This window comes from Macaca nemestrina, chromosome 5 (assembly GCF_043159975.1).
Source record: "Macaca nemestrina isolate mMacNem1 chromosome 5, mMacNem.hap1, whole genome shotgun sequence".
NCBI lineage: Eukaryota > Metazoa > Chordata > Mammalia > Primates > Cercopithecidae > Macaca > Macaca nemestrina.
Genome location: NC_092129.1, coordinates 171,393,133 through 171,420,897, shown reverse-complemented (window position 1 = coordinate 171,420,897; position 27,765 = coordinate 171,393,133). Strand labels below are relative to the sequence as shown.

The 27,765-nt window shown below is 39.4% G+C and overlaps 1 protein-coding gene across 12 annotated transcripts in view; it reads left to right on the top strand.

The window, feature by feature from the left end:
- The first annotated feature begins 483 nt into the window (after positions 1-483).
- The window catches only part of LOC105482440 (phosphatase and actin regulator 1), a 578,235-nt gene continuing 550,953 nt past the window's right edge, over positions 484-27,765 (top strand). The window contains exons 1-3 of one of the 12 annotated variants that reach the window (XM_071096034.1): positions 484-727; positions 1,328-1,372; positions 2,513-2,665. In XM_071096034.1, the coding sequence (XP_070952135.1) occupies positions 2,563-2,665 (103 nt within the window). In that variant the 5' untranslated portion in view covers positions 484-727; positions 1,328-1,372; positions 2,513-2,562. Of the gene's footprint in view, positions 728-1,327; positions 1,564-1,990; positions 2,257-2,512; positions 2,666-27,765 lie in introns of those variants that run through there. The other 11 variants (XM_011742549.3, XM_011742548.3, XM_071096033.1 and 8 more) reach the window with 11 other exon arrangements.

Below are 27,765 nucleotides of genomic sequence, written 5' to 3'. Positions count from 1 at the left end.
ACTATGCCCTGCATGTAGATCTCAAAGCATTGTGCCTAAAAGTCCTTACTGAGGTTTGGTAGGAAGGATATTAAACCAGAATAACTTGAGATACTAGCCAAAGTTTATTTTTGTGGTTGGGATTATTTTGCTACATTCGGACAGAGAGAAATGCATTTAGGCAGGCTGGCATGATTTGCGCTGGATATTTGACCAGGCAATCAGAAGCAAGGAAAGGAAGAAAGCCAGGCAAGGGGGAAGGGGTGACATCAAACGTGCCTTCTGTATTTCGTTACAGAAAACAGCTCACAATTATGACTACCTGCCTTGTTTTGCAGCTCAGAATAAAAGTGGTGTTGCACCAAACCCTACTGGAGCAGCCTTCGTGATTAGAAAGTACTCCACACATTGGAGAGCCGAGGAGACATGAGAATAATTTTAAATGCAAATTAAATTGAGGGGGTAGCAGAGAAGAACACATAAAAGACAGTAAAACAAAACCTTTCAATTTTCTTAAATTAGCAGTCTAATGTGTTCTAAAGAGCAGCTCCACTCAGATCGCTTCTTAAGGGTTGCATTTCATCACAGTATAAATGGGCAAATCCATCACTTCCCTCTGCTCAGTGCTCTTAAAGCGAGATTGAAGGGAAAATTAGAAGCTGTTCATTTGGGCTTGCGGGCTCAGAAGCGTCGCACTGCTTTGTTTTGTACTCTACCGTGTCCTGTTGAAAGGGGTCAACAAGTGCCGGTGAGTATCCGCTAACTTCTAGATTCTTCCTTTCAAATACCTTTTTGGCTAATTTTCCTTTGCCGGGGATGGGAGTTGGGGAGTATCTCCCACAAGATCTATGCTATAATGCATCTTTCAGAATCTGGGAAATTTCAGACAGCTTTTTAAGCTTCTTCCAGTGACTGATTCGCAGAAGGGAAGAGTTATTTTCAGCCTAGATGCCGGTGGCTGTTCTGTGTATTAATTATAACAGGAGAATGTCTAACATATGCTAAGCTAAAATGGCCTTTCCCTAAACTCCCCCATTCCCTGCCACTCTTAGGCCAGCATTAGGGTGAGAACTGGTGCCCCCACAAAAATTTATAGACAACTTTTCTATATGTTAAATTTTTAATCATTTCATATTCTATTCTTTTGTAGCTACCAATCAAACTAAGATTTGGGATTATAAAAATAAACTATGAAGACATAAATCTTTTTTTTTTTTTAATGACTATGACACTTCTCTGCATAAGAGATAGGGGGCTGGGGAATAGCCCTGCATGATGTATACATGTGGATTTGATGATTTTCTGCCAAAGTTTTACACGGGAAACTGGTAATTTTCTTTCTTCGCAGGGGAGGGTGCAGAGGCTGAGGCTGGCGTCACCTTCCGTTGCTAAGGTAACGTGCTCTGGCCATTTTATCTGATAAAGGAAGTCCAGTGGACTGTATGCATTATTCATCACTGTTCTAATCAAACAATCAAAATCGTTTACTTTCACCGGGAATATTTAGCAAGATCAAAGACACTACTGGCTGGAACGACTCTTGTTTTACCGCTGACAGATAGCCCTTGATTTTTATTTTTTGCAGTAAGTATATTTGCTATTGAGGTACCTTTGAGTATTTTTAAAAGTTTTGTCTTACCGGACTTGGTTTCTTAAATTAAAATACATACTGTTAGAAAGAGAAACCAATTGGATTAGCCTTCTAAGCTTGGTTTTAATGAATTTGTCTTGTTAATTCTTTCCAAATAAATATTCTGCAGAAATAGAAATAATTCATTTGTGCAAGTAACAGGGAAAGGTTACATAGGCTTGAAAAAAGAATCCAACAAGCTGAATGTTTTCTGGGGAAGTATATTAGCTTTGTGACAGGCTAGTGTATGATAATATCATAGGGATCATTGTAATGTTGCAATCATTGTTGCTGCTCTACCAACCACAATTATTTCTCAAAACCAGCCCCTGCCAGGCAGGTGACGATCCTCTAGCACTCTATAAAATGTGCTGAAGGGAATCGCTGGAAAGGAAGGAATTCAAAGCATTTGTACAGCAAATATGTCAGCGAGTGTCATAAACGCAAGGCATCTATGAGTGGAGGCTCAGATTCCCAGGCGATTTTCCCTGCTCCAGGGGAATCCGAAAGTCGCAGGATCAGCTGAGGATCAGCACTCACAACGGCGGACACTTAATCATGCTATTTATCAAATAGACCTTTATAAAACGGATAGCATGTGAATTTAACAATACATGTTCCAGCGAATATAAAGCAAGGAAAGGCTGGTATGTTATCTCTCTTTAGATCAGATCATCTGTTTTTCCAGGGTAGCATATATTACTTTTAATGAATGTTGGCTAAATGCTGCATTTTCTCATATGGTAGGAAAGCTATGCTGAGGGGTGGCTTTAGAATTGGAAATGTCAATCAAGTAGTAGAATATTATAATGGGATATTCTTCTTCAATCATTTTAAAGTACATCTATATATACACTTTATACTTGACATCTAAAACGTTGCGGATTTTTTTCCTCTGTATAGGTGTTCCAGTAAACATTTTCTCTCAAAACTCTGTGTTTGGAACCTCAAGGATGGATTACCCCAAAATGGATTATTTTCTGGATGTGGAGTCTGCTCATAGACTCTTGGATGTTGAGTCAGCTCAAAGATTCTTCTACAGTCAAGGAGCTCAAGGTAATAAAACAAGAAAAAGAAACTCCTCTTATCTGCACGTCGGTTTTATATGAACAGCCGTGTAGGCTGTAGCTGTTAAAGCTTTGCTCTGAAAGTTTAATAACCGGTATTTCTAAATTGATAACCTCTACCAAACTGCTGCTGGAATTGAGGCAGGCATATAATAGAATAAATAAATCCACACTTCTTGGATGTGGTTAAAAAAATACCCAACTTTTGGTGCAAGTGCCACTCAGAAAGCTATGTTAGAAATGATTTCCTACCGCCTTGTGTCCAACACTTATGTCCAAAAAGAATCAGGAATGCTCTTCCCCTTGGAGATTTTCCAGTTTGCAGCCACTGCACCTGAAATCTTAGGGCATCATGACCTAGTGGACTGGAATCCAGCAGGATTAGGGCTTCTGAGAGAAGCGCTGAGCTTCTCTATAGCTGCCTTCTCTATTTTAGCTGAATTCAGTTACTGCTTCAGATAATTACTAGTGTATATTCAGGGAGCAAGCCTGTTGTGAATTGTGGCTAATGTGTCTGTTTTTATTACATGTTTCAAGATGGTCAATTAGGTTCCAGTTTTCTTGCCCTTCTGTTGGGGAATTTAGAATGTTTTTCCACCATATTAAAGAAAGAAGCTGGAGTGTTATATGGGATCTCGTGACAAGGAGATTTTTTTTTACACATATTTTCTGTTTTCCATGAAATGTTTAAGGTGTTCAGTCAAAGCAACCTGATAATGGGCATGTCCCAAATGATGCAGGTGATGCATTGAGAAGGAGGACAATGTCCCTATTTTAAAATAGAAAAGCAGTTGAATTCTTAGAAGTCACAAAGCAGAGCTGAGAAAAAAAATGCAGTCAGTTTTTATAATTCTGGCATCTTTCACTTTAGATGGTGATGGGAACTTCACACAGGCCACCGATAATATCCTGTCTGGGCTTTCCCAAGTGGTCCTCTGAATTGCTTTTACCTCCCTTTTAAGCCAATTTATCGTGATAACCTCAGGGGTCTTGCAAGCCATCTCCTTCTCTGTTTCCATTTCCCAGAGCATGACCCAGTCTTCTTAAAGTCAAGATGGGTTAGAAATGATCTGGTTGATTTGCTGAGGTCATCATCAGCAGACCTGAAATTAGCAAAAGTGATATAATAACAAACTCTCCTCAACCTTCTGGGTGTACGAAGTCAACATGGCTGTTCTCAGCCACTTAAAGAGACATAAAAATGTGAGTGAAGAAGGAAAGGAGTGAGAGACTGGCCAGGATCTCCAACCTCTTCTGTTTTTGCAAGTAAGAAGATGCTGGAAGTAGATGTAGAATGGAGGCTGGAAGAGGGTGAGAGATGAGGTTAGGCTCAATCCCTTCTCCAGTCTCAAGGTCACACATTGCTACATCATTGGTCCATTCGACTGGAATGAGACAATAATGCTCTGTGGCAGGGTCATCCCGCTGAACCGCATAGCTGTTGGCAAAACAGAAAGGGGGGCAGCGGTTAATTATAGAGAATAAAGATGCCCACTTTGTCTTGCTGTGGGGATGGTTTAAGACTTTAAGAAGACCGTGGGCTCCAAGCTCTTACGGAAGGAAAGCAGGCAGGATGTGGGAGGCTCGGAGGACTCAAGGCAGCCTTCTGGTTGTCAGCAGATGGAGCTGGGGGTGGAGTGGTCAGAATTGTCACCATCAGTGACTGTGGTTTAGACACCGGAGCTGGAAGGACTAGAAAATGCATGGGAGGTGGCAGCATAAGCTACTGTTGCTCCCTGGAGTCACGTTCATATTAGAGTAATCAGATGATGTTTCAATCAAGGATTCCTGGATTTGCAGGAAGGGCAAGGGTTCCCCCACACATTGTCTAGGTCAGTGTTTCAAAACCCCCAGTCTTCCTGAATCGGACATCCTGGTGTAAGGCCTGTAAATTTGCATTTTAAGCAAGAGCCCCAGGGATGACTACCTAGCCAGTTCATCAGTCTAGTGACAGCATTTACGAACCAGCACACCTAATCCCATTTTCTCTTCTTCCACCTCAGAACAGGAACATTGTCCTCAACATTAGAGGCAGGATGATATAGTGGTTGCAGTCTCCTCTGTAAAATGGAAACAGTAATAGTTCCTAATTCATAGGTTGTTAAGAGAATTAATGAGGTAAGATTTTAAAGTGCTTAAAACAGTGTCTGCCACATAAGAAATGCTACACACGAGCAAATCAATAAAGTAAAAATCCCGGGCAAAAGGCCATCCTCTGCTATTTAAAACTTCATAATGGGCCGGGCACAGTGGCTCACACCTGTAATCCCAGCACTTTGGGAGGCTGAGGTGGGTGGATCACCGGAGGTCAGGAGTTCAAGACCAGCCTAACCAACATGGTGAAACCTCCATCTCTACTAAAAATACAAAAATTAGCCAGGCGCAGTGGCACGCCTGTAATCCCAGCTACTCGGGAGGCTGAGGTAGGAGAATCGCTTGAACCCAGGAGGCAGAGGTTGCGGTGAGTGGGGGTTACACTACTGCACTCCAGCTGGGAGACAGAGTAAGACTCTGTCAACAAAACAAACAACAAACAGAACACTTCACAATGAAGCCACTGCCTTGCAAACAAGAAATGTGGTCTGATAAAAGTTAAACCTATTTCTAGCAATAAAAAAATAGAAATTTTAAATACATTTAAAAATGCAGTGATTCATTTCTTGTCTTGTCAAAACCCAACTCAGGGCAAAACTGAAAAATAGCTCATCCTGCTGCTTCCCATCTGTCTTGTCCTTCATTTCATTTTAAAATGAGAGCCCCTCTCCCTCCAACACCTTCCCTAGATCCCCAGCACACAGGACCTACTACCTTGGGAGGCTCCTTTCTCAAGTTCTGCTTTTACCATTCCTTGGGGCTTGTCACTGCCTTGCATGGGTTCCTCCACTGTAGCTTCCCTCCCCTTTGCACAGACTCCACAGTCTGTCCTGGACAACCAGCACCCCTTAGACCTTAGACCTAATAAAGGAACAGTGGATGGGTGAAGGCCTGAGTACCATGGCCTGCACCCTTCCCATCCAAACCAGAGGCATACATTGGCCTCACTCGAGCTTGTATCTAACCAATGGCAAGGCCCCGAGGACCAGTAAAGGAGGGCAAGTTGGTGGCCAGCTCTTGAGAAACACATTTGAGACAATTAGGGTCTCATGCTGTTGCTGAATCACTCCACATGGCAGTTCTCCATTCAGCCAATCCAGCCAGTGCAGAGGATATTAGTAAGGCCAAGTAGCCCCATTTTGATAACTTGTTCTAAAAAGAAGGCCCAGTTGAAAGTACAGTATGGGATTAAGTATCTAAAACTTGGGTGACCTAAGGCTTGGTTGGCTAAACTGTTGTGTGATTATTGCGTTTTTGAGTGGTCTATTCTCACTGTCATGCAAATATTTCTGTTGACTGATCAAGCGTTTTTACAGATGTAAATGTTTTTAAAGGGGAAAGCAAGAAAACCTGAGTTCCTCTCTCTCATTTCCCACATGACAGCCTCATATCAATTTATTTAGAAATTCATAAAGTTCCAGGAAGATAACACCTTCCGTATTAGTCATGTGCAAAATATTTATCCAAAGCAACAATGCCAGAATTTTGCTTTTAATCCCCACAGGGTTGGTTTTTCAGATTTTTCTTGGAAAGTGACAATAGCCTTTCCTTGAATAGAGGATGTTTTAGCTAGTTAAAGCAAGAGGAATCCAGGAGGGTGAGAAGAAAAAGAAGGAAAAAGGCAATTTATCATGAGACAAGTTCTTTTGGAAGTCCCCGAGGTTTTCAAAGGTGCCTGGTCTATTCTTCTGAATAAAGAACCTGTTATCTTCTCCCACCTCCATTTTCCCTTGGTTTGACCTCAAGATGGGGGAGATCTGCTGCCTCTTTCATGATTCTGCTTTAGAAGGTATGCTGTGTTGCAGAGAGCAGAAAATGTACAGGGCCATCCTGTTTGCCTCCTGTCAGTGAAGGAGGCTCTCTTGACTAACCAGTGAGTCGTTTGCCAATGGTAAATCCTAACACGAAGGGAGTTCTGCAGAAGTCCCCTTTAACTGAAAAGGAGAACTCCAGAGGTTAGAGATGCACATGGCTTCAAATATCAACATGTCTTGGCATCACATAATTTGAGCTCATCCGTGTTTCGCGTTTCTGACAATGCTACTCCACACACTCAACTTCAGACTCTGTAATTTTGTAGTGAACAATTGAACTGGAAGAGAAGACATATTATAAAATCACAAAATTAACATCATGAGATTTTTAGGTTAAAATGGACATTATAGGCTAGGAACTCTCTTAGCTCTCTTCCTAAACCAAGAGAAAAAGACCCTGGGAAGGCCAGCCCCAGGCTCCAGTGCTATATTTTCAACTAGCCCATGGGTTTTTATGATGAATACTGGAGCTTGAGAACCACCGTTACGGATCATCAGTCACTTGCTACCCAGAGTGTGGTCCCAGACTGACAGCACCAGCTTCATTCATCTGGGGCTTGTTAGGCCTGTAGAATCTCAGGCCCCACCCCAGACCTAGAGAATCAGATTCTGCGTTTTAACAAAATCTCCAGGTAATTTATGTTAAAGTTTGAGAAGCAGCAATTGAATTCAGGGCACATTACGAACACCACCTGGAATCCTTGTTTTGGTCTTTTTTCTTTTTTTGTTTTGTTTGAGAGAGGGGTCTGGCTCTGTCATCTCAGGCTAAAGTACAGCGGCAGGATCATAGCTCACTGCAGCCTCAAACTCCTGGGCTCAAGCAATCCTCCAGCCTCGTTCTCCCAAGTACGTTTAGGCACATACCACCATGCCTGGCTAATTTCTTAAGTTTTTGTACAGACAGAATCTTGCAATGCTTCCCAGGCTGGTCTTAAACTCCTGGCCTCAAGCAGTCCTCTTACCTCAGCCTCCCAAAGTGCTGGGATTATAGGCCACATGTGGGAGCTTTCACAACCTAAATGCTAGAGTCTACTATGGACCAATTAAATCTGAATCTCCGGGGATAAGCCCCACACATGGGAATCTTTTAAATTGCCCACGAGATTCAAATGTGGAGTCAGGGCTGAGAGCTACTGACCTTTGTTTCATAGTAAAGGTTTTAGCATCATGCAGCTATTCTTACCTGAATAACTTTTTCTATCTAGGTCTTCCCTTTTAAATGAATTCCAACCACGGGGAAGATGCAAATGGACTTTTAAAAAGGACTATGGGCTGGCGCGGTGGCTCATGCCTGTAATCTCAGCACTTTGGGAGGCCGAGGCGGGCAGATCACCTGAGGTCAGGAGTTCGAGACCAGTCTGGCCAACATGGTGAAACCCAACCCTACTAAAAATACAAAAGTTAGCTGGGCGTGCTAGTGGGCACCTGTAATCCCAGCTACTCGGGAGACTGAGGCAGGAGAATCACTTGAACCCAGGAGGCAGAGATTGCAGTGAACCGAGATGGCGCTACTGCACTTCAGCCTGAGTGACAGAGTGAGATTCCATCTCAATAAATAAATAAATAAATATAAAAATAAATATAAAAATAAAAAGGACTATGTATCAAGGGCTGCCCCTTGTATATTCATTGTATCTGTTAATCCTCAAAGGAACTTGGGGAAGCGGGAATCCTATGCTCATGTTGCAGACTAGAAAACTGAAGATTGATCAGGTGAAGTATCTTGAAAGGGCTGTACATTTAGACAGCAGCAGAGTCAGGATTTTCATTTAAACATATCCGACTCCAAAGCCCACGCTATTTTAAGTTATCTCATGCTGCTTGCCAGGCAGAGGCAGCCTCTCATCTAGTTAGCAGATCAGTGAAGGTAACTTCCCTGACCAAACCACACTTCCAGGGATGGTCGACCTGTAGTTCAGAGTCATTCCGCCGGGACCTTAAATCACACAGCTTAAAACAAGACACCAGAGAGAGAACCAGATCTCATTTTACCACATCCATGCCCTGTCCACTGCGTGAGGTTTCTTTTCTCAAAAACCATCAATATCCTTGGACATTTAAATTACCTTCTAAAGGAAAAATACGTTAAAAGGTAGCCAAGTGACAAAAGTCACTAGGCAATCCTAGTGACTCCTGCTAATGATTCCTCCTCTTTTATCATTTAAAATAACACTTGGCATTAGAACCAGGCGCAGTCGTCACTGTTACTTGTCATAATGCACCTTTTCTGTCATCTACATTGTCTTGTTCAACAAAGGGAAATGCCAGTTTTGACAACTGATGAATGCCACAGTGAGCAGCTAAGAGTCTCTTTAAGTTGTTTTTAAAAATAAAGAGGAATTCATCCAAATCCCCTCTCTCCCCTCACACCTCCACCCACCTCCACTCTTTGCCCACTCTGTGAAATCGGTCAGAACAGCTGACTTTTGAACCTTTAGTTTTGAGTTAAATATACTCTAAACCTGACTCTAAACCTCTGGGACTTCTAAACATGGCCCCAAGAGACAAAGACATTTGGTAGCACTCCATTAGGTCAAAATCAGGAACAGTAGTAACAAACACAGAATGCGCTCTTACTATTTCCTTTGCTGTGCTTACAGGGAGACCCAGGCCCATTGTCACCTCCCCTGTAAAGCTTTGCTTGACTTGCCCAGGCCTTCCTTCCATTGTCTATACTACAGCTGTTCACACCTACACTACAGCCACTGTCATCATCTATGATTCTGCCTCCACCACCTGCTAGATGCATGAGCTCATATAAATGGCTTTACTTCTTTAAACCTCAGATTCCTCATCAAAATAGATATAATGCTAGCTCCGAATCCATAGGAGATTTTGGGAATTAAGTGAAGTATGCCTATAAAGTGTTTAGTGCCTTGTCTATTGTTATTGATTAGTTATTGATACTCTTGTTTTATGATAACTTAAGCATCTGTGACTTACCTCAATCACAGTGATCTCCTTAAATAGCATCTTCTCGGTGCTTAGTATCATCCTTCTTATACAGTAGAGGCATTAACATTTATTAAATGTCTCTATTGAACTGATGGGGTAAGAACACTTAAATCTGCACTATAAAAATAATTTTTAAAAAAATTATTATGTTTTTAACATTTTTATGGGTACATAGTATAAAGATACATTTTGGACTGCAGGAAAGAGTGTGATGATTCAAGTTTGAGAAAATAGAATCTCCTAAGACTTTTAAAGAATTAAAATCTTTAGTTGAAAATGGAGCCTGCATAAGACTGAAGGTAAGGACATGCAAAAATAGTATTCAAATACATCGAGATATAGGTAATGGAAGCAAGTCATCAACTCTGCTGCAACTCGTATAAGACAGAACAAAAAAGAATATACAGCAGGGGAATTTAGGTCTATTTTTGAAAAAATCAATCCTTTAAAACAGATTTCCAGGGATCCCTGAGTAGTATTCTTCTGAAAAGGGCTTTTTGATGTAGAATAGTCTTGGATGATAGAGTTTTCATTTTGCCTAAAAGCAGAGTTATGGAATAGGCAAACGCCCAACTTTTACTGCGGTGAGCTTAATTGAGTTCAGTTCAAAAGCTGCTCTGAACATGTCCAGAAAGCCAGCTCTGAGCTGCACCTTGAGATCACCTTTTCCCTTCCTTCTTAGATGTTTACTTCTTAGTCTAGTTTTTATGCTTTTTGGCTGATTAATCCTCAAACTAGTTACCATCCCACTCAGCTTCTAACCAGACTCGAAGGAAGGCGGGTGTAGACACCCATCTAAACCACACACTGGAAACACACACCTTGAGAACCACTCACTGGAAGCCTGGCCATGGTGTTTTAGGAGCCTTGCATAGTGGAAGTTGGGTTGTCTTCTTCCTCCATGCCTGTCTCCTGAGCCCTTCACGTCATGACCTTACGTATGGCTCATATCTGAACCTACAGGTCTGATCCGCTTCAGAAGGGCAGAGGCAGGATCAGTGCTTGTGAGCCAACCCAATCCCCATCTGGATATGATTAGTCAACTAGGTTATAACTTCTTCCATTCTCCCTTCTAATGTCCTCCCACCTGCCCCTCAGAGTCCTGCTAGGCAATATCCTATATTTTTGTTGGTTTGCTATCCAGATAGTTGATATATAATCATACTGTTTTCCAGACCCTTGTCTCTGAGAAGTGCTTCAGATGAGAACTTATTTTTTATTGTTTCCAGTCGTGGTGCTTGAGCCATCACCCTCAACAAATACTTGTTGTTTTATTTTATTTTTTTATTTTATTGTTGTTGTTGTTGTTTCTCCATCACTCTAGTCAGGAAGCAGTATATGGCACTTCACTCACAGCTGACAAACTAACTACCAAGCCTACCGTCCTAACTGCCCACTCATTCCATTTCAGACCTCTAATTGCTGACACCCAGGCTTTCCAAACCTATGTTTGATACAGGGAACATAATGTGTGAAAAAGACAGTGAAGGAAGATCAAGAGAAAAAACATCGTGGAGCTAGGCAGCCTGCCAACTCTATAGATACATAGATGACCATTGAATCCAACCCTCCTGTTCTGGAGTGTGTCCTGGGAACAGGATGATTCTCTGCACACAAAGTCCTATTCTTGGTGCCCACAATGTAACTGCACACAGCCTTTCGATGCTCTTAGTGCCTTTGCCCCCAGCAAGGATCTGCTTTGCCACGTATTGTGATTCAGGACTCATACATAAAGTAGGGCATGGGGATGAGAGGAAGGGGGAGAGAAAATGAGAGAATGAGAGCCAGAAAGGAAGAAAATGATGTGAAAATACAATGAACTAATTTCAATCAATTAATCATTCCTGCTCTCTCATACCACACATGACAGGCAGCCCACACTCACCCAGTGCCAGCCATGACCCAATTAGCATAAACAATTCACCAGGTGCTGGGGAAATTATTCTCACTCCTCATTTGCCCAAACAAATCTGTTTTTTTCAAAAATGTTGGTACCACCCTTTGTGCCTGTGGCAGCAAGGATAGGGAGCCTACCACTTCAAAATCAGCCCATGCCAACATCATTTTTAATATTTTTAAGAATTTCTCAGTAAGCAGTTAGACACACACACTTATGCAAAACCATGGAATGAATATTTGTGTTAAATTGGACTTCTGAAATACTAGGACTGAACAGAATTATCTTCAAGATCTATATATCCTTGTTCAATCATAAAAGCAAAGCAAGGGGAATGTTAATGCCTTTGACCAAAAGGGAAAAGAAAGGAGAGGGCCAGGTACAGTGGCTCACACCTGTAATTCCAGCACTTTAGGAGGCCGAGGCTGGTGGATGGCTTGAGGCCAAGAGCTAGAGATTATTACCCTGGGCAAAATAACAAGATGCCATCTCTACAAAATACATTTATTTTTTAAATACATTTATATTTTAAAATTTAGCCAGGCATAGTAGTGCATACCTGTAGTCCCAGCTACTCAGGAGGCTGAGGCAGGTGGATCGCTTGAACCCTGGACTTCCAGGTCGTAGCAAGCTGTGATCACGCCACTGCATCAGCCTGGGCAATGGAGCGAGATTCTGTCTTTAAAAACACGAAGAAGAATAAAATCAACCCTACACAACTATTTAAATTTTTTGTATTTACTTTTAATTCCTTTTACATACCTTTGGAATTTTACAAAGTTATATTTATGGCACATACAAAACTGGGGGTACGAATAAAATAGTTTCCCATATCTGCTTAAGAATATCATAGTGTTTAGGACTTAAATTTTAGAATTGCACAGCTCTGAGTTCAAAGGATGATTTTCACTTCCTAGCTTGTGGCTTTAGGCAAGTTATTTAATCTCTCTCTGCCTCACCTTTCCCTCTTGAATGCAAATGGCAGTAATAAGAATTCTTAACCCAACAGCTTATTTTGAGGATTAAATGAACCACAGTTTCACAAACTATGGTACGATATATAATTTTCAGATAATACGTAAACTCTTTCATAATAATCATGTATTTATTTTATGGGGTTTTAGAAAACCATAAATAGAAAAACTAATTAAAATATAAGAATATATAGCCAGCACTGCACACTTACAGACCACTGCTTAGAGTAAGCAGTACAAGAAAAGGAAAAAGTAGGCTGATTAAGTCCATTTAAGGAATAATATTAAGTAAATAATAGGCTACATGGCACTTAGCTACGGCAAAATACACAAAACGTCATATAGGAATGACTGAAATTTAGAAACAGACAAATGTAAAGCACCAAGCAAGACGTCAAGCACCTGATACATGTTTAATACATGTCAGCCCTTATGTTAATTATGCTTTAATGTTGTCAAGCCCCAGAGGAAACAGGCAGGACTTCTGCTTCCCAAGAAAGACCCCCACCCAGCCCATCACTTCTTTTCTCTGATGCCGTTTATTTCCGATTCAAATTTCTAAGCCCTTTGGAGACATGAAACAGCCTTAAAACTCAAGAACAAGAACAAGCAGCACAACTTTGATTTTAAAATAAAATTACTAACAAATTCCAAAAGTATTCTCTGTATCGTTCTGCCTCCGGGTAACATTAGCTAAACTGTATTGATTTCCTCTGACATCAGAGCAAACTCTATAGTTTATCACAGATGCAGCTTTGTTTCTAAGTTGGCTTCAAGGTGAAATGACAATTCACTTGCATTTGAGGGAGGGTAAAAAAGAACGCTCTGGGCGGTGTGAAGTGGCCTGTGATAAGGCATGAACAGGCGTTGGGAAGAGGGTGATGGTGATCCATCAGGAGAACTGCACATGCTAGACTCTGCCTAGGCTGACAGGTTATATTGTAGAGATGGAGAATGGCAAAAGAGAAGACTAGAACAGCAGGCCGGGGGTCATGGCACGTGAGGCTGTACCATGCCAGACCAAGGAATCCCAAAGCTGATACTGAATCCATTAAAGCAGCGAATACAGAGGAGATGTTATCAGGTCTGCTTTTATAGAGATCATTAATATAGAGGACAGACTGGGGAGGAAGACCAGAGGCAAGGAGAGGCATCAGGAGGCTATTGCAATGATTCAAACAAGAAGAAAGCCTAAAGAGGGAACTGACTGGGAGAATTCAAAAGGGGAGAGGATTCTAGAAATATTAAGAAGATTCTTTTCCTGATTATATGGTGACAAGGTAGGCAGACAGAAAGTGAAAGAGAGGTTCTTTGAATGCTCCCACATGTTATCTTTGGGCCTGCTCGGTGAATGAGACAGCCCTTCCCTGATGGGACAGTACAGGAAGATGACCAAGATGAAGGCAGGAAAAAGAAATTCTATTTAAAGCATATTGAGTTTGGAGATCCTATGGAATAGCCAATCCTTGATTACCAGTATGGAATAAGTTCCACGGATCTAAAGCTTGGTATGGAGACCTTGGAAAACCATCCAAAATATTCTATATTCCTCGGTAATGCCTAAAATAATTTCTCTAATATGTTTGACATTGGTCTCTGAATATGTGGTTCTACTGGGCCTTTAATTTTCCTTTCACATTATTTAGAAGATTGGGAGATTGTTTAAACAACATATTTTCTAAATGAAAAGTTTTTTCTATAAATACAAAATTTTCTTTCTAGCACCAGTACTTACAATTAATACTCTATTTGAAATATTGACATGAGTCAAATGTTTGAAGTCACTAAGATTATTGCAAATTCTGGTTTGTATTTTTATAATAAGCAAAATTCTCAGTTAACACTTAAAAGGTCATTTTTTTAAAAAAACGTGTTTTTTAAGAAAAAATTCAATGCAGCTCGATCACTGTATAGAACTATAGCTTGTTCCAAAATGCTGCAAAGGAAGAGGAAAAAGGGGATTTAGCTGGAGTTGGTTAAAAATAGACCTTCCTTTTAAAAAACATTTATTTGAAGTTCAGGGATACATGTGCAATGTGCAGGTCTGTTACATAGGTAAACTTGTGTCATGAGGGTTTGTTGTACAGATTATTTCATTACCAAGGTATTAAGCCTACTACTCACTTGTTATTTTTTCTGACCCTCTCCCTCCTCCCACCCTCCAGCCTCCAATAGGCCCCAGTGAGTGTTGTTCCCCTTTATGTGTCCATGTGTTCTCATCATTTAGCTCCCACTTATAAGTGAGAACATGTGGTATTTGTCACTGCATTAGTTTGGTAAGGATAATGGCCTCTAGCTCTATCTATGTCGCTGCAAGGGACATGATCTTGTTCTTTCTTATGGCTGTGGTACATATACACCATGGAATACTATGCAGAATATTACCTTTTTATTTATTTATTTTTGAGATGGAGTTTTGCTGTGTTGCCCAGGCTGGAGTGCAGTGGCATGATATTGGCTCACTGCAACCTCTGCCTCCCGGGTTCAAGCAATTCTCCTGCCTCAGCCTCCCAAGTAGCTGGGATTACAGGTGCCAACCACCATGCCTGGCTAATTTTTGTATTTTTAGTAGAGATGGAGTTTCACCATGTTGGCCAGGCTGGTCTTGAACTCCTGACCTCGTGATCCACCCTCCTTGGTCTGCCAAAGTGCTGGGATTACAGGTGTGAGCCACCATGCCCGGCCATATTACCTTTTTAAAACCCACGCAGGCATATATTGTTTCATTTAGTTGATTATGCACTGTTTGACTAAATTTGATAGGTGACCGGCAGAGAAGAAACTACTTGGCTTAGCCCAATTGATTTCTTGTCTCTGAAAAGCAAGACCACATTCCAAACATCATACTGCAAGAGCTATTTTTACATTAGCCTCATATCTGATGCTAGCTTAATAGTCTGGATATGTACACTGAAATTGCAAAAGGAAAGGAGAGTAAGCAGACTCAGACTATGTGCCAAGGGCTTTGTATTTATTATCTCATTTTATCTATAAAAAGGAAAATTATTGGGCACATGATGTTGACCCCATTTTACAGATGAAGTAATCTATGTTTCTAATAATCAGGTGACTTCCCAAGGTCACAGCTGTTAGTAATGGAGCCAGAATTATAATCTTCAGCTTTTGGATTCTTCCCACTGCAACTGGTGGTCCTATGTTATGTTGGAGACCATGGAAATACTAGCAAAGACATCCATGTACGGGCAGGTGGGGATGGACAGATGTTCATGTGTCACCACACACTCAAAAGTAGAATGTCTCAATGTTGTGCGATACAAATGTGGCAATGGAGCCATTTTATGTCATTATACTCAGGTTCAACTTCTTAAAGGAAAGTTTTACCTTTTTTTTTTTTGGAGTGGGGGGAAACTATCAAAATGGAATGGTGGGGCCTCTGGCCCTTAAACTGAGTTGCAGAATATGTGATTTGCCTGCAATTCCTGGGAGGTGGGGGAGGAGGGCAACCGGCCCAAGTCTCCATGGGAGTTTCTTATGATACACGTAACTTGTTTTTCCCTTTCACTACCAAAGCGACATATAGTTATTATAGAAAATTAAAAAAAAAATAGGCAAACAACAAAACAAAACTCAACTAGCCCCATCATCTAAAAACAGGTATTCTTTACAACCTGGTGAATATTCTTATATTCTTTTTATACACATGGAAGCACACAGATTTTTTTGGTGTTATTTTTATTATTTATTTATTATTATTATTATCTATTTTCATTTCTTCTGAAAAATGGGATACATGTGTAGAACGTGCAGGTTTGTTACATAGGTAAATGTGTGTCATGGTGGTTTGCTGCACCTATTGACCCATTCTCTAAGTTCCCTCCCCTCACCCTTCACCCCAAAATAGGCCCTGGTATGTGATGTTCCCCTCCCTGTGTCCATGTGTTCTCATTGTTCAACTCCCACTTGTGAGTGAGAACATGTGGTGTTTGGGTTTCTGTTCCTGTGTCAGTTTGCTGAGGATGATGGCTTCCAGCTTCATCCATGTCCCGACAAAGGACATGATCTCATTCCTTTTTATGGTTGCATAGTATTCCATGGCACACACAGATTTTTTTTAAACTAAGTAAAGCTCCTCAGATTTATTGCTTTTAATTTTTCTGTGTCTTAATTTAAACAATAAAATAATTCCTTTTACCTTGAAGTAGTTCATTCTAACTGAATTATGAAATAATCAGACATAGTTTGGGCTATGATGGAAAGGGCAACCATGCTTTGTTTTTCCCCAAAGGGTGACTTTGCCAGCTGGGTTGATGTCCCTGGATCTGTTCTGCCATTATTTACTAGACAGAGGCTCTGACTAATACCCTGTGATCTAATCACTGTCATCAGCCCATCTGTAGACACAACAGAATGCAAATAAAATATCTGTGTAACCTATATTGGGTTGTTCTTCCCTCTTAGACTCATACATTTAGAAATGTTTATGTTTTTTCCCCTCTACAAGCACAATATGTCTTCTCCTCATCATAGATAGATGCATTTTATTATGCATCATGAGAAAATGCCAAATATTTGTAATGTTTCATTTAGTGGTATAATTACTACAGTAGTAGAACATCAGAGCTGGAAGGGACTTAATTTAATTAGCTCATTTTACAGGTGGTAAAACTGAGGCTTAGGGAAGACAGGAAAAGCAAACACTGTTTATTAAATACCTAACATATAACAGAATCTATGCATATTTGTTTCATTTGAAACTATAAACCTATGAGTTAGATATTATTGCCCCCAATTTATAAGAAATTAAACCTCAGAATGATCAAAAACTGACCGAATACCACACAACTATGAAGAGGTCAAGCCAGGATTCAAACATGAGTCTTTCTGGCTTCACAGCTTTCCCCTACAACATCCTGCCTTTCTGGAGAGAAATAGCTTAGCTAAACCAGATGGAGGTAGATGGTAGCAGAGCAGGAGCCAGAACCCAGTTTCTCAATGTCTCATCCGTGCCCATATCTCTGCATCCTGTTGTCTTCTTGTATATGGGGCTCAAATGGGATTAAAGCCCCTGAAGTTATTTTGCAAGTAACCAAGCCCAGAAGTTTGCCACGCAAAGATATATCCTATTATATATCACTGGTGTGTACACTGAATATGAATTAGAAATACTAGAACCTTTAGATTTCAAATGACGTCATTAATTACAGCAACTATATTGAAAATCAGTCACATGGAAGATATAAAATCAAAATATATGAGTCTTAATGTTACTTGTACTATCAAATAAGATTGGAAAAGTGACTTATATATCTAAAGAAGGAATGCTCAACATTTAAATAATAGAAATCTGCTTGAGTCTCTGCCCAACTCAGTTCAACATACAAAGCCTGAAGCACATTTTCTTTTTCTGCATCTAGCATGATTTAGCAGCCAGCCCCCAGCCCCTCTGCACAGTGTCTACTTTAAGAAACTGGGAGGAAAGGAAGCAACGAACATTTGTTTCCCGCCTACCATTTGTCAGGCTCTATGTTAGGTGTTTTGCATTTATTATATAATGTTTTATCCTCCCAAGGCCCAGTGAGAGAGTTTATTTTATTTTGAGTTTACATATAAGGAAACCAAAGCTTGGAGAGCTCACTAACTTTTTTACAAGGTCTAATAAGCTTGGGAATTATGCCAAGGTTTAATTTCTCAGCCACAGCCTTGCTTGGAGCTGGCTAGTAATAATAGTCTTAACACAATAAATGTTTATCAGGAATTTCCTTTGCCAAAGATTATGTAAATTATATGTCTGAATCCTTGTAATGGCCCCAAGTTGTAGGTACTATGTTAGTCCCATCTTATAGATGTATAGAGGTAAGCGACCTGCATGAAATCATGCAACTATTAAGTATGACATTTGGATACAAACTCAGGAGGGATAACCTCAAAGATTGTGCTGTTAGCCATTACTTCCTATTGTCTGGAAGAAAAATAATATCCATATTATTTTGTTAATATATTCAAAGTGAAAATTATAATCTGCCACAAGGTGAGCAGAGACAAAGGAAGAGAGGTACTACACTCTCATGGTGGTACTGGAGACGGTAATAAAAACATTCCAGCCATAGAGGATGGGCGGAGTTTAGCTATGTTAAGATGGGGAGAAGGAAAACAAAGGTTTTCCACTGGAAAGATTTGTACTGTCATTTAATTTTTGTTTTCTCTCTTAAAATTTGCTAATAGTTCAATCAAACTGGTTAAGATTTCAGTTTTCTGATAGACATAGCTAGTATTTGGCATTAACAATTGATGCTCTGAGTCCATTGTGAACCCACAGTTATTACTTTTCTATTGCTGCGTATCAAATTACCCCAAAACTTAGTGACTTAAAACAACAAACACACTATCTGACAGTTTCTGTGGGTCAAGAATGAAGGAGAGTCTTAGCTGGGCTGTTCGGGTTTAGGGTCTGAGGTGACAGTCAGGTGGCTGGCTGGGGCTGTAGTTAGCTGAAAAATTTAACTGAGGCTTTCAAGTTAAATAAGTCATGTGGCTTATGCCCATGACATCTAGCAGGAGGGTTTGATGCCTTGTTACACGAGCCTCTCCATAGGCTGCTGGTGTATCTCATCATGTTGCCACTGACCTTCCCCAAAGCAAGATCCCAAAGAGGAAGCAAGGCAGAAGCCACAAGACATTTTATGTTTATGACCTAACCTCAGAAGTGATATACCATCACTTACAGTATATTCTTGTGGTCACAGAGACCAAGCCTAATTCAGTGTAGGAAGAGACTACACAAGGGCATGAGTGCCAAGAGTAGGGGTTCATCAAGGGCCATTTTGGAAGCTGGCTACCGCAATACACATGCTTTTACAGGGGCAGGACAATTTCAAAAGAGGGAACATAGCTCATGCATGTAAACAGTTTTTGTTAATATGTCTCACATCATCAAGTGGTTTCAAATTAGGCACAATATTGCACAATTATGTAGGCTCTCTGGGAAAGAAGTCACCATACCAGTGTTAGGGTAGCTATTGAATGGTCTTGCATTCATCTATATACAGGCAACAAGAAAAGCTAGGTATTCACACTTTAGAGAAGAGTTAGAGCAAAGTCAATATTAGACCCATATTGTTATGGGAAACAGGGCTGGCTTCCATCTCTTTGGGAGCTACGTCCTTCAAGGTATGGCTGCACAAGTTGTGGACTTGACTCTTTCTATAAAGTGAATGATGTATCCCTGAAGCTGTGCAACATTAAAGACCTAAGTTGGGGCCCAGGGGAACACAGTAGAGCTGGAATCCTGAGCTGCAATAGTAGAAACAAGGCAGCCACTTCCTCTCCCCGTGTAGCCCACAGAATCAGCCACATATAAAAGGGAACAAATATCAGAACTTTGTGTGGTGGACAGCTCCTTTAATGACAAGTTTAAGCAGAGAGAACTGAGATGTACCAAAAACATTTCCTCAGATGTTTTGTTTTCTAGCAAAGTATGCATATGCATAGAAAAGAAAAATGTTCCAGGATCTATGTACTAAATTTAGTTGTAATAAAAAGTACAAAAAACTTTTTGGTGTATTTTTGTGAAACCTATTTAAGATTAGCAAGTTATTACTGAAAGTTGGGTTATTATAGTTAATGATATTCATCCCCATCATTTACATTTTGTAGCTTTTCATGAATGATTTTCAATATTGCCACTATAATTAGTGATATTGTACTGGGTTTAATTGTGAGGTGTAAAAGTTCTTATATTTCTAACTCAGATGTGCAAAAATGGTGAAATATACTTCATCTATACAGCCCAGATTCTAAATCTGCCTGACTAGAATATACTAGAATCAATACAAAAATTCAAAGACTGCCAGTAAGTCTAAGATATACTACCCTTAATATCAATACTGTATTTGTCCACAGCCTGTGGGACTATCTGACAATGATAATATTTCAGAGAAACTTCAAAGTAAGGATGGGGCATCATCTCTAACCTTTGGAAACTCTCCTAAATAGAAAAGAATAAACATACGTTTTTTTACAATCACTTTTTAACTTAAAAAAATTTAAAAATCAGAAATTTGCAAAAATGATATAGTACAAAGAATAGATATGTACTCTTTTCTCAGGTTCACCTATTACAAATTGCTTCTTGGTCTTTTGGCTAAGATCAAGTGTAGATTCACCTATTAATAAAGTCTTACTCCATTTGCTCTCGCTTTTCTCTATTGATCTATTTGTCTAGAGAGGAGTGTAAAAGCATGTGTGTGCGTGTATGTGTGTGTACATACACACACATATAATATATACACACATACACACACGTTTATACACTGTGTGTATATATATGTATATATACATCTGTATGTATTCTAGTATAAGCAAGAGCCAGGCTAAGCGTGGTGGCTTACTCCTGTAATCCCGGCACTTTGGGAGGCCGAGGCAGGCTGGTCACTTGAGGTCAGGAGTTGGAGACCAGCCTGGCCAACATGGTGAAACCCCGTCTCTACCAAAAATACAAAGATTAGCCAGATGTCATGGTGTGCGCTTGTAGTACCAGCTACTCAAGTGGGCTGAGGCAGGAGAATCCCCTTGAACCTGGGAAGCGGAAGTTGCAGTGAGTCGAGATCACGCCAATGCACTCCAGCCTGGGCAACAAGAGTGAAACTCTGTCTCAAAAACAAACACAAAAACAAACAAACAAAACCAAGAGCCTTCCCCATCCTCAACTTATTATATTATTTATGATTTTTGAAACCAGTTTTAATCTATCCATTTATTATAAAAACCAATGAGTACCCATACCTAATGGTTTATTATTCACTAGTGGACGTCATTATTTTTGTGTTCAAATTGTTCCAGATTGGACCCATATAAGCCCCTTCAAGTTGACTGCTGCATTCTTGTGACACGTCCTCTGCATTTTGGGGAATGCTGTTTTAACAAGACATAGTAAAGCTTAACTGTCCACAGCAAGAAGCCCACTGTCAACATTCTTTTCTTATGCCTTACATATACTTCCAATTCAGTTATCTGCTGTTCTGTTATTTTTAATGCAGCGCAAAATGCTGGGAGCTGAATCTTTAAAAGATCATCGTTATCACAAATAGATATAATGATAGCCTAAAAATAAGGGTGAGACACACCTTAAAAAAAGACAGAATTTTGAAATAGTGAAATACTGATATGTATAAAGATAGCCCAAGTCATCATTACATTATATTAATTGATTAATTAAATTTCATATTTATTAATAGTGTGTTTTTCTAAGTATTGGTACTTACCTTAATTCTTACCAGTAATTCTCAAACTGATTTCTGCATCTTTATAAGTTGGAAGATTTTTATAAATAAATAAATAAATAAATTATTTATTTATTTATTTATTTATTTATTTATTTATTTTTGAGACAGGGTCTCACTCTGTTGTCCACACTAGAGTGCAGTGGCACAAAAATGGTTCACTGCATACTTAACCTCTTGGCACAAGTGATCCTCCTGTCTCAGCCTCACCAGTAACTTGACGACAGGCACGTACCACCATGCCCAGCTAATGTTTAAATTTTGTAGAGATGGAGTGTTGCAATGTTGCCCAAGCTGGTCTCAAACTCCTGGGCTCAAGCAATCATCCTGCCATAGCCTTCCAAAGTAAATCCAAAGGGATTACAGGCATGGGTCACTTCACCGGGCCTTATTTTTCAATGAAATATAACATGTGTAGAGCAACATGCACAAATATAAAATGTGTGATTTGAACTTTTACAAAAGTTATCACCTTTTCTAAAAATTACAACCATGACCCAAATCCACATACAATTTCCTACATTTCAAAAGATTTCTTTGTGCCCCTTCCAAGACATGTCTCTCATCGACCTTTTATTATGATATTTGAGATTTGCTTATTCTTGAACTTCATGTAAATGGAATCATGTGATATGTAGTCTTTTGGGTCTGGCATCTTTTGTTTGACATCATATCTAAGAGATTCGTCCATGTTGCTGCCTGTAGCAGTAGTTGTTTTTTTTTTTGGGTTTTTTTTGTTTTTGTTTTTTATGTCTGACACTGTATGAAGACATTACAATTATGTTTACACATTTTCTTGTTGATGGATTGTTCCCAGGTTGGGGTCATTATGAATAAATCTGCTGTGGACTTGCTGGTTCATGTCCTGGGTCTAGTATGTTTACCCATGTTTATGTAAACAAAGTCTTCCAAGGTGACCTTTACAAGTTATGTTCCCATCAGCATTGCATGGATGCTCCATTTCCCCCTTATTCTCGCCAATAATGGCATTAAGCGATTTAAAAATTTTAGCCAGATTATAGCTTCATTGAGGCTATAATTTGAATCTAGCTTTAAGTAATGTTGCGGAGTATCTTCTCATACGCTTATTTGAACATTTGAAAATCATTTTTTGTATGAACTGTCTGTTCAAGTTTTTGGTCCATTTAAAAAAAATTGGATATCTTTTTGTTGCTGTTTAAGGGGATCTTTTACATATTCTGGTTATAATTCCTTTGTGACATATGTATTGAAAATATCTTCTCCCAGTCTGTGGCTTGCTTTTCCAATCTCCTAATGGTGTCTTTCTCATTTTTGTTTCTTTATTTCTAAGTGGGCATGTAGTTTATTTTTACCAAGTTGTTGAATATATAAACAGAAAGATGCTTGTAATATTTTCTTATATCCTTTTAATAGTTTTAGAATCCATAGTGATAACTCCTATTTAATTCCTGATATTGATGATTCATATCTTCCTTTTATCTTTACAAGTCTTGCTAGGGCTTAAATAATCATTGTTTTTTTGGAAAAATGATATTTTTGTGTCATTTATTTTTCAACTCCTAAAATTTTTAATTTCCTTGACCTGCTTTTATCTTTATTAACTCCTTCCTCCTGTTTGCGTTAGATTTATTTTTCCTTCTTCTTTTAAGTTTCTAAGATAGAAACTTACCTTATTGATTTGAAATATTTTCTCTTATCTAAATAAACATTTAGTGCAATAATGCCCAAACCAGCACTGTTTATCTCACATACTTTAATATGTTACATTTTTAATAGTGTCTTATGATGAACAGAAGTTCTTTTTTTTTAAATTTATTTATTATTATTATACTTTAAGTTGTAGGGTACATGTGCATAACATGCAGGTTTGTTACATATATATACTTGTGCCATGTTGGTGTGCTGCACCCATCAACTCGTCATTTACATCAGGTATAGCTCCCAATGCAATCCCTCCCCCCTCCCCCCTCCCCATGATAGGCCCTGGTGTGTGATGTTCCCCTTCCTGAGTCCAAGTGATCTCATTGTTCAGTTCCCACCTATGAGTGAGAACATGCGGTGTTTGGTTTTCTGTTCTTGTGATAGTTTGCTAAGAATGATGGTTTCCAGCTGCATCCATGTCCCTACAAAGGACGCAAACTCATCCTTTTTTATGGCTGCATAGTATTCCATGGTGTATAGGTGCCACATTTTCTTAATCCAATCTGTCACTGATGGACATTTGGGTTGATTCCAAGTCTTTGCTATTGTGAATAGTGCTGCAATAAACATACGTGTGCATGTGTCTTTATAGCAGCATAATTTATAATCCTTTGGGTATATACCCAGTAATGGGATGGCTGGGTCATATGGTACATCTAGTTCTAGATCCTTGAGGAATCGCCATACTGTTTTCCATAATGGTTGAACTAGTTTACAATCCCACCAACAGTGTAAAAGCGTTCCTATTTCTCCACATCCTCTCCAGCACCTGTTGTTTCCTGACTTTTTAATGATCGCCATTCTAACTGGTGTGAGATGGTATCTCATTGTGGTTTTGATTTGCATTTCTCTGATGGCCAGTGATGATGAGCATTTTTTCATGTGTCTGTTGGCTGTATGAATGTCTTCTTTTGAGAAATGTCTGTTCATATCCTTTGCCCACTTTTTGATGGGGTTGTTTTTTTTTTCTTGTAAATTTGTTTGAGTTCTTTGTAGGTTCTGGATATTAGCCCTTTGTCAGATGAGTAGATTGCAAAAATTTTCTCCCATTCTGTAGGTTGCCTGTTCACTCTGATGGTAGTTTCTTTTGCTGTGCAGAAGCTCTTTAGTTTTATTAGATCCCATTTGTCAATTTTGGCTTTTGCTGCTGTTGCTTTTGGTGTTTTAGACATGAAGTCTTTGCCCATGCCTATGTCCTGAATGGTACTACCTAGGTTTTCCTCTAGGATTTTTATGGTATTAGGTCTAACATTTAAGTCTCTAATCCATCTTGAATTAATTTTCGTATAAGGAGTAAGGAAAGGATCCAGTTTCAGCTTTCTACTTATGGCTAGCCAATTTTCCCAGCACCATTTATTAAATAGGGAATCCTTTCCCCATTTCTTGTTTTTGTCAGGTTTGTCAAAGATCAGATGGCTGTAGATGTGTGGTATTATTTCTGAGGACTCTGTTCTGTTCCATTGGTCTATATCTCTGTTTTGGTACCAGTACCATGCTGTTTTGGTTACTGTAGCCTTGTAGTATAGTTTGAAGTCAGGTAGCGTGATGCCTCCAGCTTTGTTCTTTTGACTTAGGATTGTCTTGGAGATGCGGGCTCTTTTTTGGTTCCATATGAACTTTAAAGCAGTTTTTTCCAATTCTGTGAAGAAACTCATTGGTAGCTTGATGGGGATGGCATTGAATCTATAAATTACCTTGGGCAGTATGGCCATTTTCACGATATTGATTCTTCCTATCCATGAGCATGGTATGTTCTTCCACTTGTTTGTGTCCTCTTTTATTTCACTGAGCAGTGGTTTGTAGTTCTCCTTGAAGAGGTCCTTTACATCCCTTGTAAGTTGGATTCCTAGGTATTTTATTCTCTTTGAAGCAATTGTGAATGGAAGTTCATTCCTGCTTTGGCTGTCTGTTTGTCTGTTACTGGTGTATATGAATGCTTGTGATTTTTGCACATTAATTTTGTATCCTGAGACTTTACTGAAGTTGCTTATCAGCTTAAGGAGATTTTGGGCTGAGACAATGGGGTTTTCTAAATATACAATCATGTCATCTGCAAACAGGGACAATTTGACTTCTTCTTTTCCTAACTGAATACCCTTGATTTCTTTCTCTTGCCTAATTGCCCTAGCCAGAACTTCCAACACTATGTTGAATAGGAGTGGTGAGAGAGGGCATCCCTGTCTTGTGCCAGTTTTCAAAGGGAATTTTTCCAGTTTTTGCCCATTCAGTATGATATTGGCTGTGGGTTTGTCATAAATAGCTCTTATTATTTTGAGGTACGTTCCATCAATACCGAATTTATTGAGCGTTTTTAGCATGAAGGGCTGTTGAATTTTGTCAAAAGCCTTTTCTGCATCTATTGAGATAATCATGTGGTTCTTGTCTTTGGTTCTGTTTATATGCTGGATTATGTTTATTGATTTGCGAATGTTGAACCAGCCTTGCATCCCAGGGATGAAGCCCACTTGATCATGGTGAATAAGCTTTTTGATGTGTTGCTGAATCCGGTTTGCCAGTATTTTATTGAGGATTTTTGCATCGATGTTCATCAGGGATATTGGTCTAAAATTCTCTTTTTTAGTTGTGTCTCTGCCAGGCTTTGGTATCAGGATGATGTTGGCCTCATAAAATGAGTTAGGGAGGATTCCCTCTTTTTCTATTGATTGGAATAGTTTCAGAAGGAATGGTACCAACTCCTCCTTGTACCTCTGGTAGAATTCAGCTGTGAATCCATCTGGTCCTGGACTTTTTTTGGTTGGTAGGCTATTAATTATTGCCTCAATTTCAGAGCCTGCTATTGGTCTATTCAGGGATTCAACTTCTTCCTGGTTTAGTCTTGGAAGAGTGTAAGTGTCCAGGAAATTATCCATTTCTTCTAGATTTTCCAGTTTATTTGCGTAGAGGTGTTTATAGTATTCTCTGATGGTAGTTTGTATTTCTGTGGGGTCGGTGGTGATATCCCCTGTATCATTTTTAATTGCATCGATATGATTCTTCTCTCTTTTCTTCTTTATTAGTCTTGCTAGCGGTCTGTCAATTTTGTTGATCTTTTCAAAAAACCAACTCCTGGATTCATTGATTTTTTGGAGGGTTTTTTGTGTCTCTCTCTCCTTCAGTTCTGCTCTGATCTTAGTTATTTCTTGCCTTCTGCTAGCTTTCGAATGTGTTTGCTCTTGCTTCTCTAGTTCTTTTAATTGCGATGTTAGAGTGTCAATTTTAGATCTTTCCTGCTTTCTCTTGTGGGCATTTAGTGCTATAAATTTCCCTCTACACACTGCTTTAAATGTGTCCCAGAGATTCTGGTATGTTGTATCTTTGTTCTCATTGGTTTCAAAGAACATCTTTATTTCTGCCTTCATTTCGTTATGTACCCAGTAGTCATTCAGGAGCAGGTTGTTCAGTTTCCATGTAGTTGAGCGGTTTTGATTGAGTTTCTTAGTCCTGAGTTCTAGTTTGATTGCACTGTGGTCTGAGAGACAGTTTGTTATAATTTCTGTTCTTGTACATTTGCTGAGGAGTGATTTACTTCCAATTACATGGTCAATTTTGGAGTAAGTACGATGTGGTGCTGAGAAGAATGTATATTCTGTTGATTTTGGGTGGAGAGTTCTATAGATGTCTATTAGGTCTGCTTGCTGCAGAGATGAGTTCAATTCCTGGATATCCTTGTTAACTTTCTGTCTCGTTGATCTGTCTAATGTTGACAGTGGAGTGTTGAAGTCTCCCATTATTATTGTATGGGAGTCTAAGTCTCTTTGTAAATCTCTAAGGACTTGCTTTATGAATCTGGGTGCTCCTGTATTGGGTGCATATATATTTAGGATAGTTAGCTCTTCCTGTTGAATTGATCCCTTTACCATTATGTAATGGTCTTCTTTGTCTCTTTTGATCTTTGATGGTTTAAAGTCTGTTTTATCAGAGACTAGTATTGCAACCCCCGCTTTTTTTTGTTCTCCATTTGCTTGGTAAATCTTCCTCCATCCCTTTATTTTGAGCCTATGTATGTCTCTGCATGTGAGATGGGTCTCCTGAATACAGCAGACTGATGGGTCTTGACTCTTGATCCAGTTTGCCAGTCTGTGTCTTTTAATTGGAGCATTTAGTCCATTTACATTTAAGGTTAAGATTGTTATGTGTGAACTTGATCCTGCCATTATGATATTAACTGGTTATTTTGCTCGTTAGTTGATGCAGTTTCTTCCTAGCCTCGATGGTCTTTACATTTTGGCATGTTTTTGCAATGGCTGGTACCGGTTGTTCCTTTCCATGTTTAGTGCTTCCTTCAGGGTCTCTTGTAAGGCAGGCCTAGTGGTGACAAATTCTCTAAGCATTTGCTTATCTGTAAAGGATTTTATTTCTCCTTCACTTATGAAACTTAGTTTGGCTGGATATGAAATTCTGGGTTGAAAATTCTTTTCTTTAAGAATGTTGAA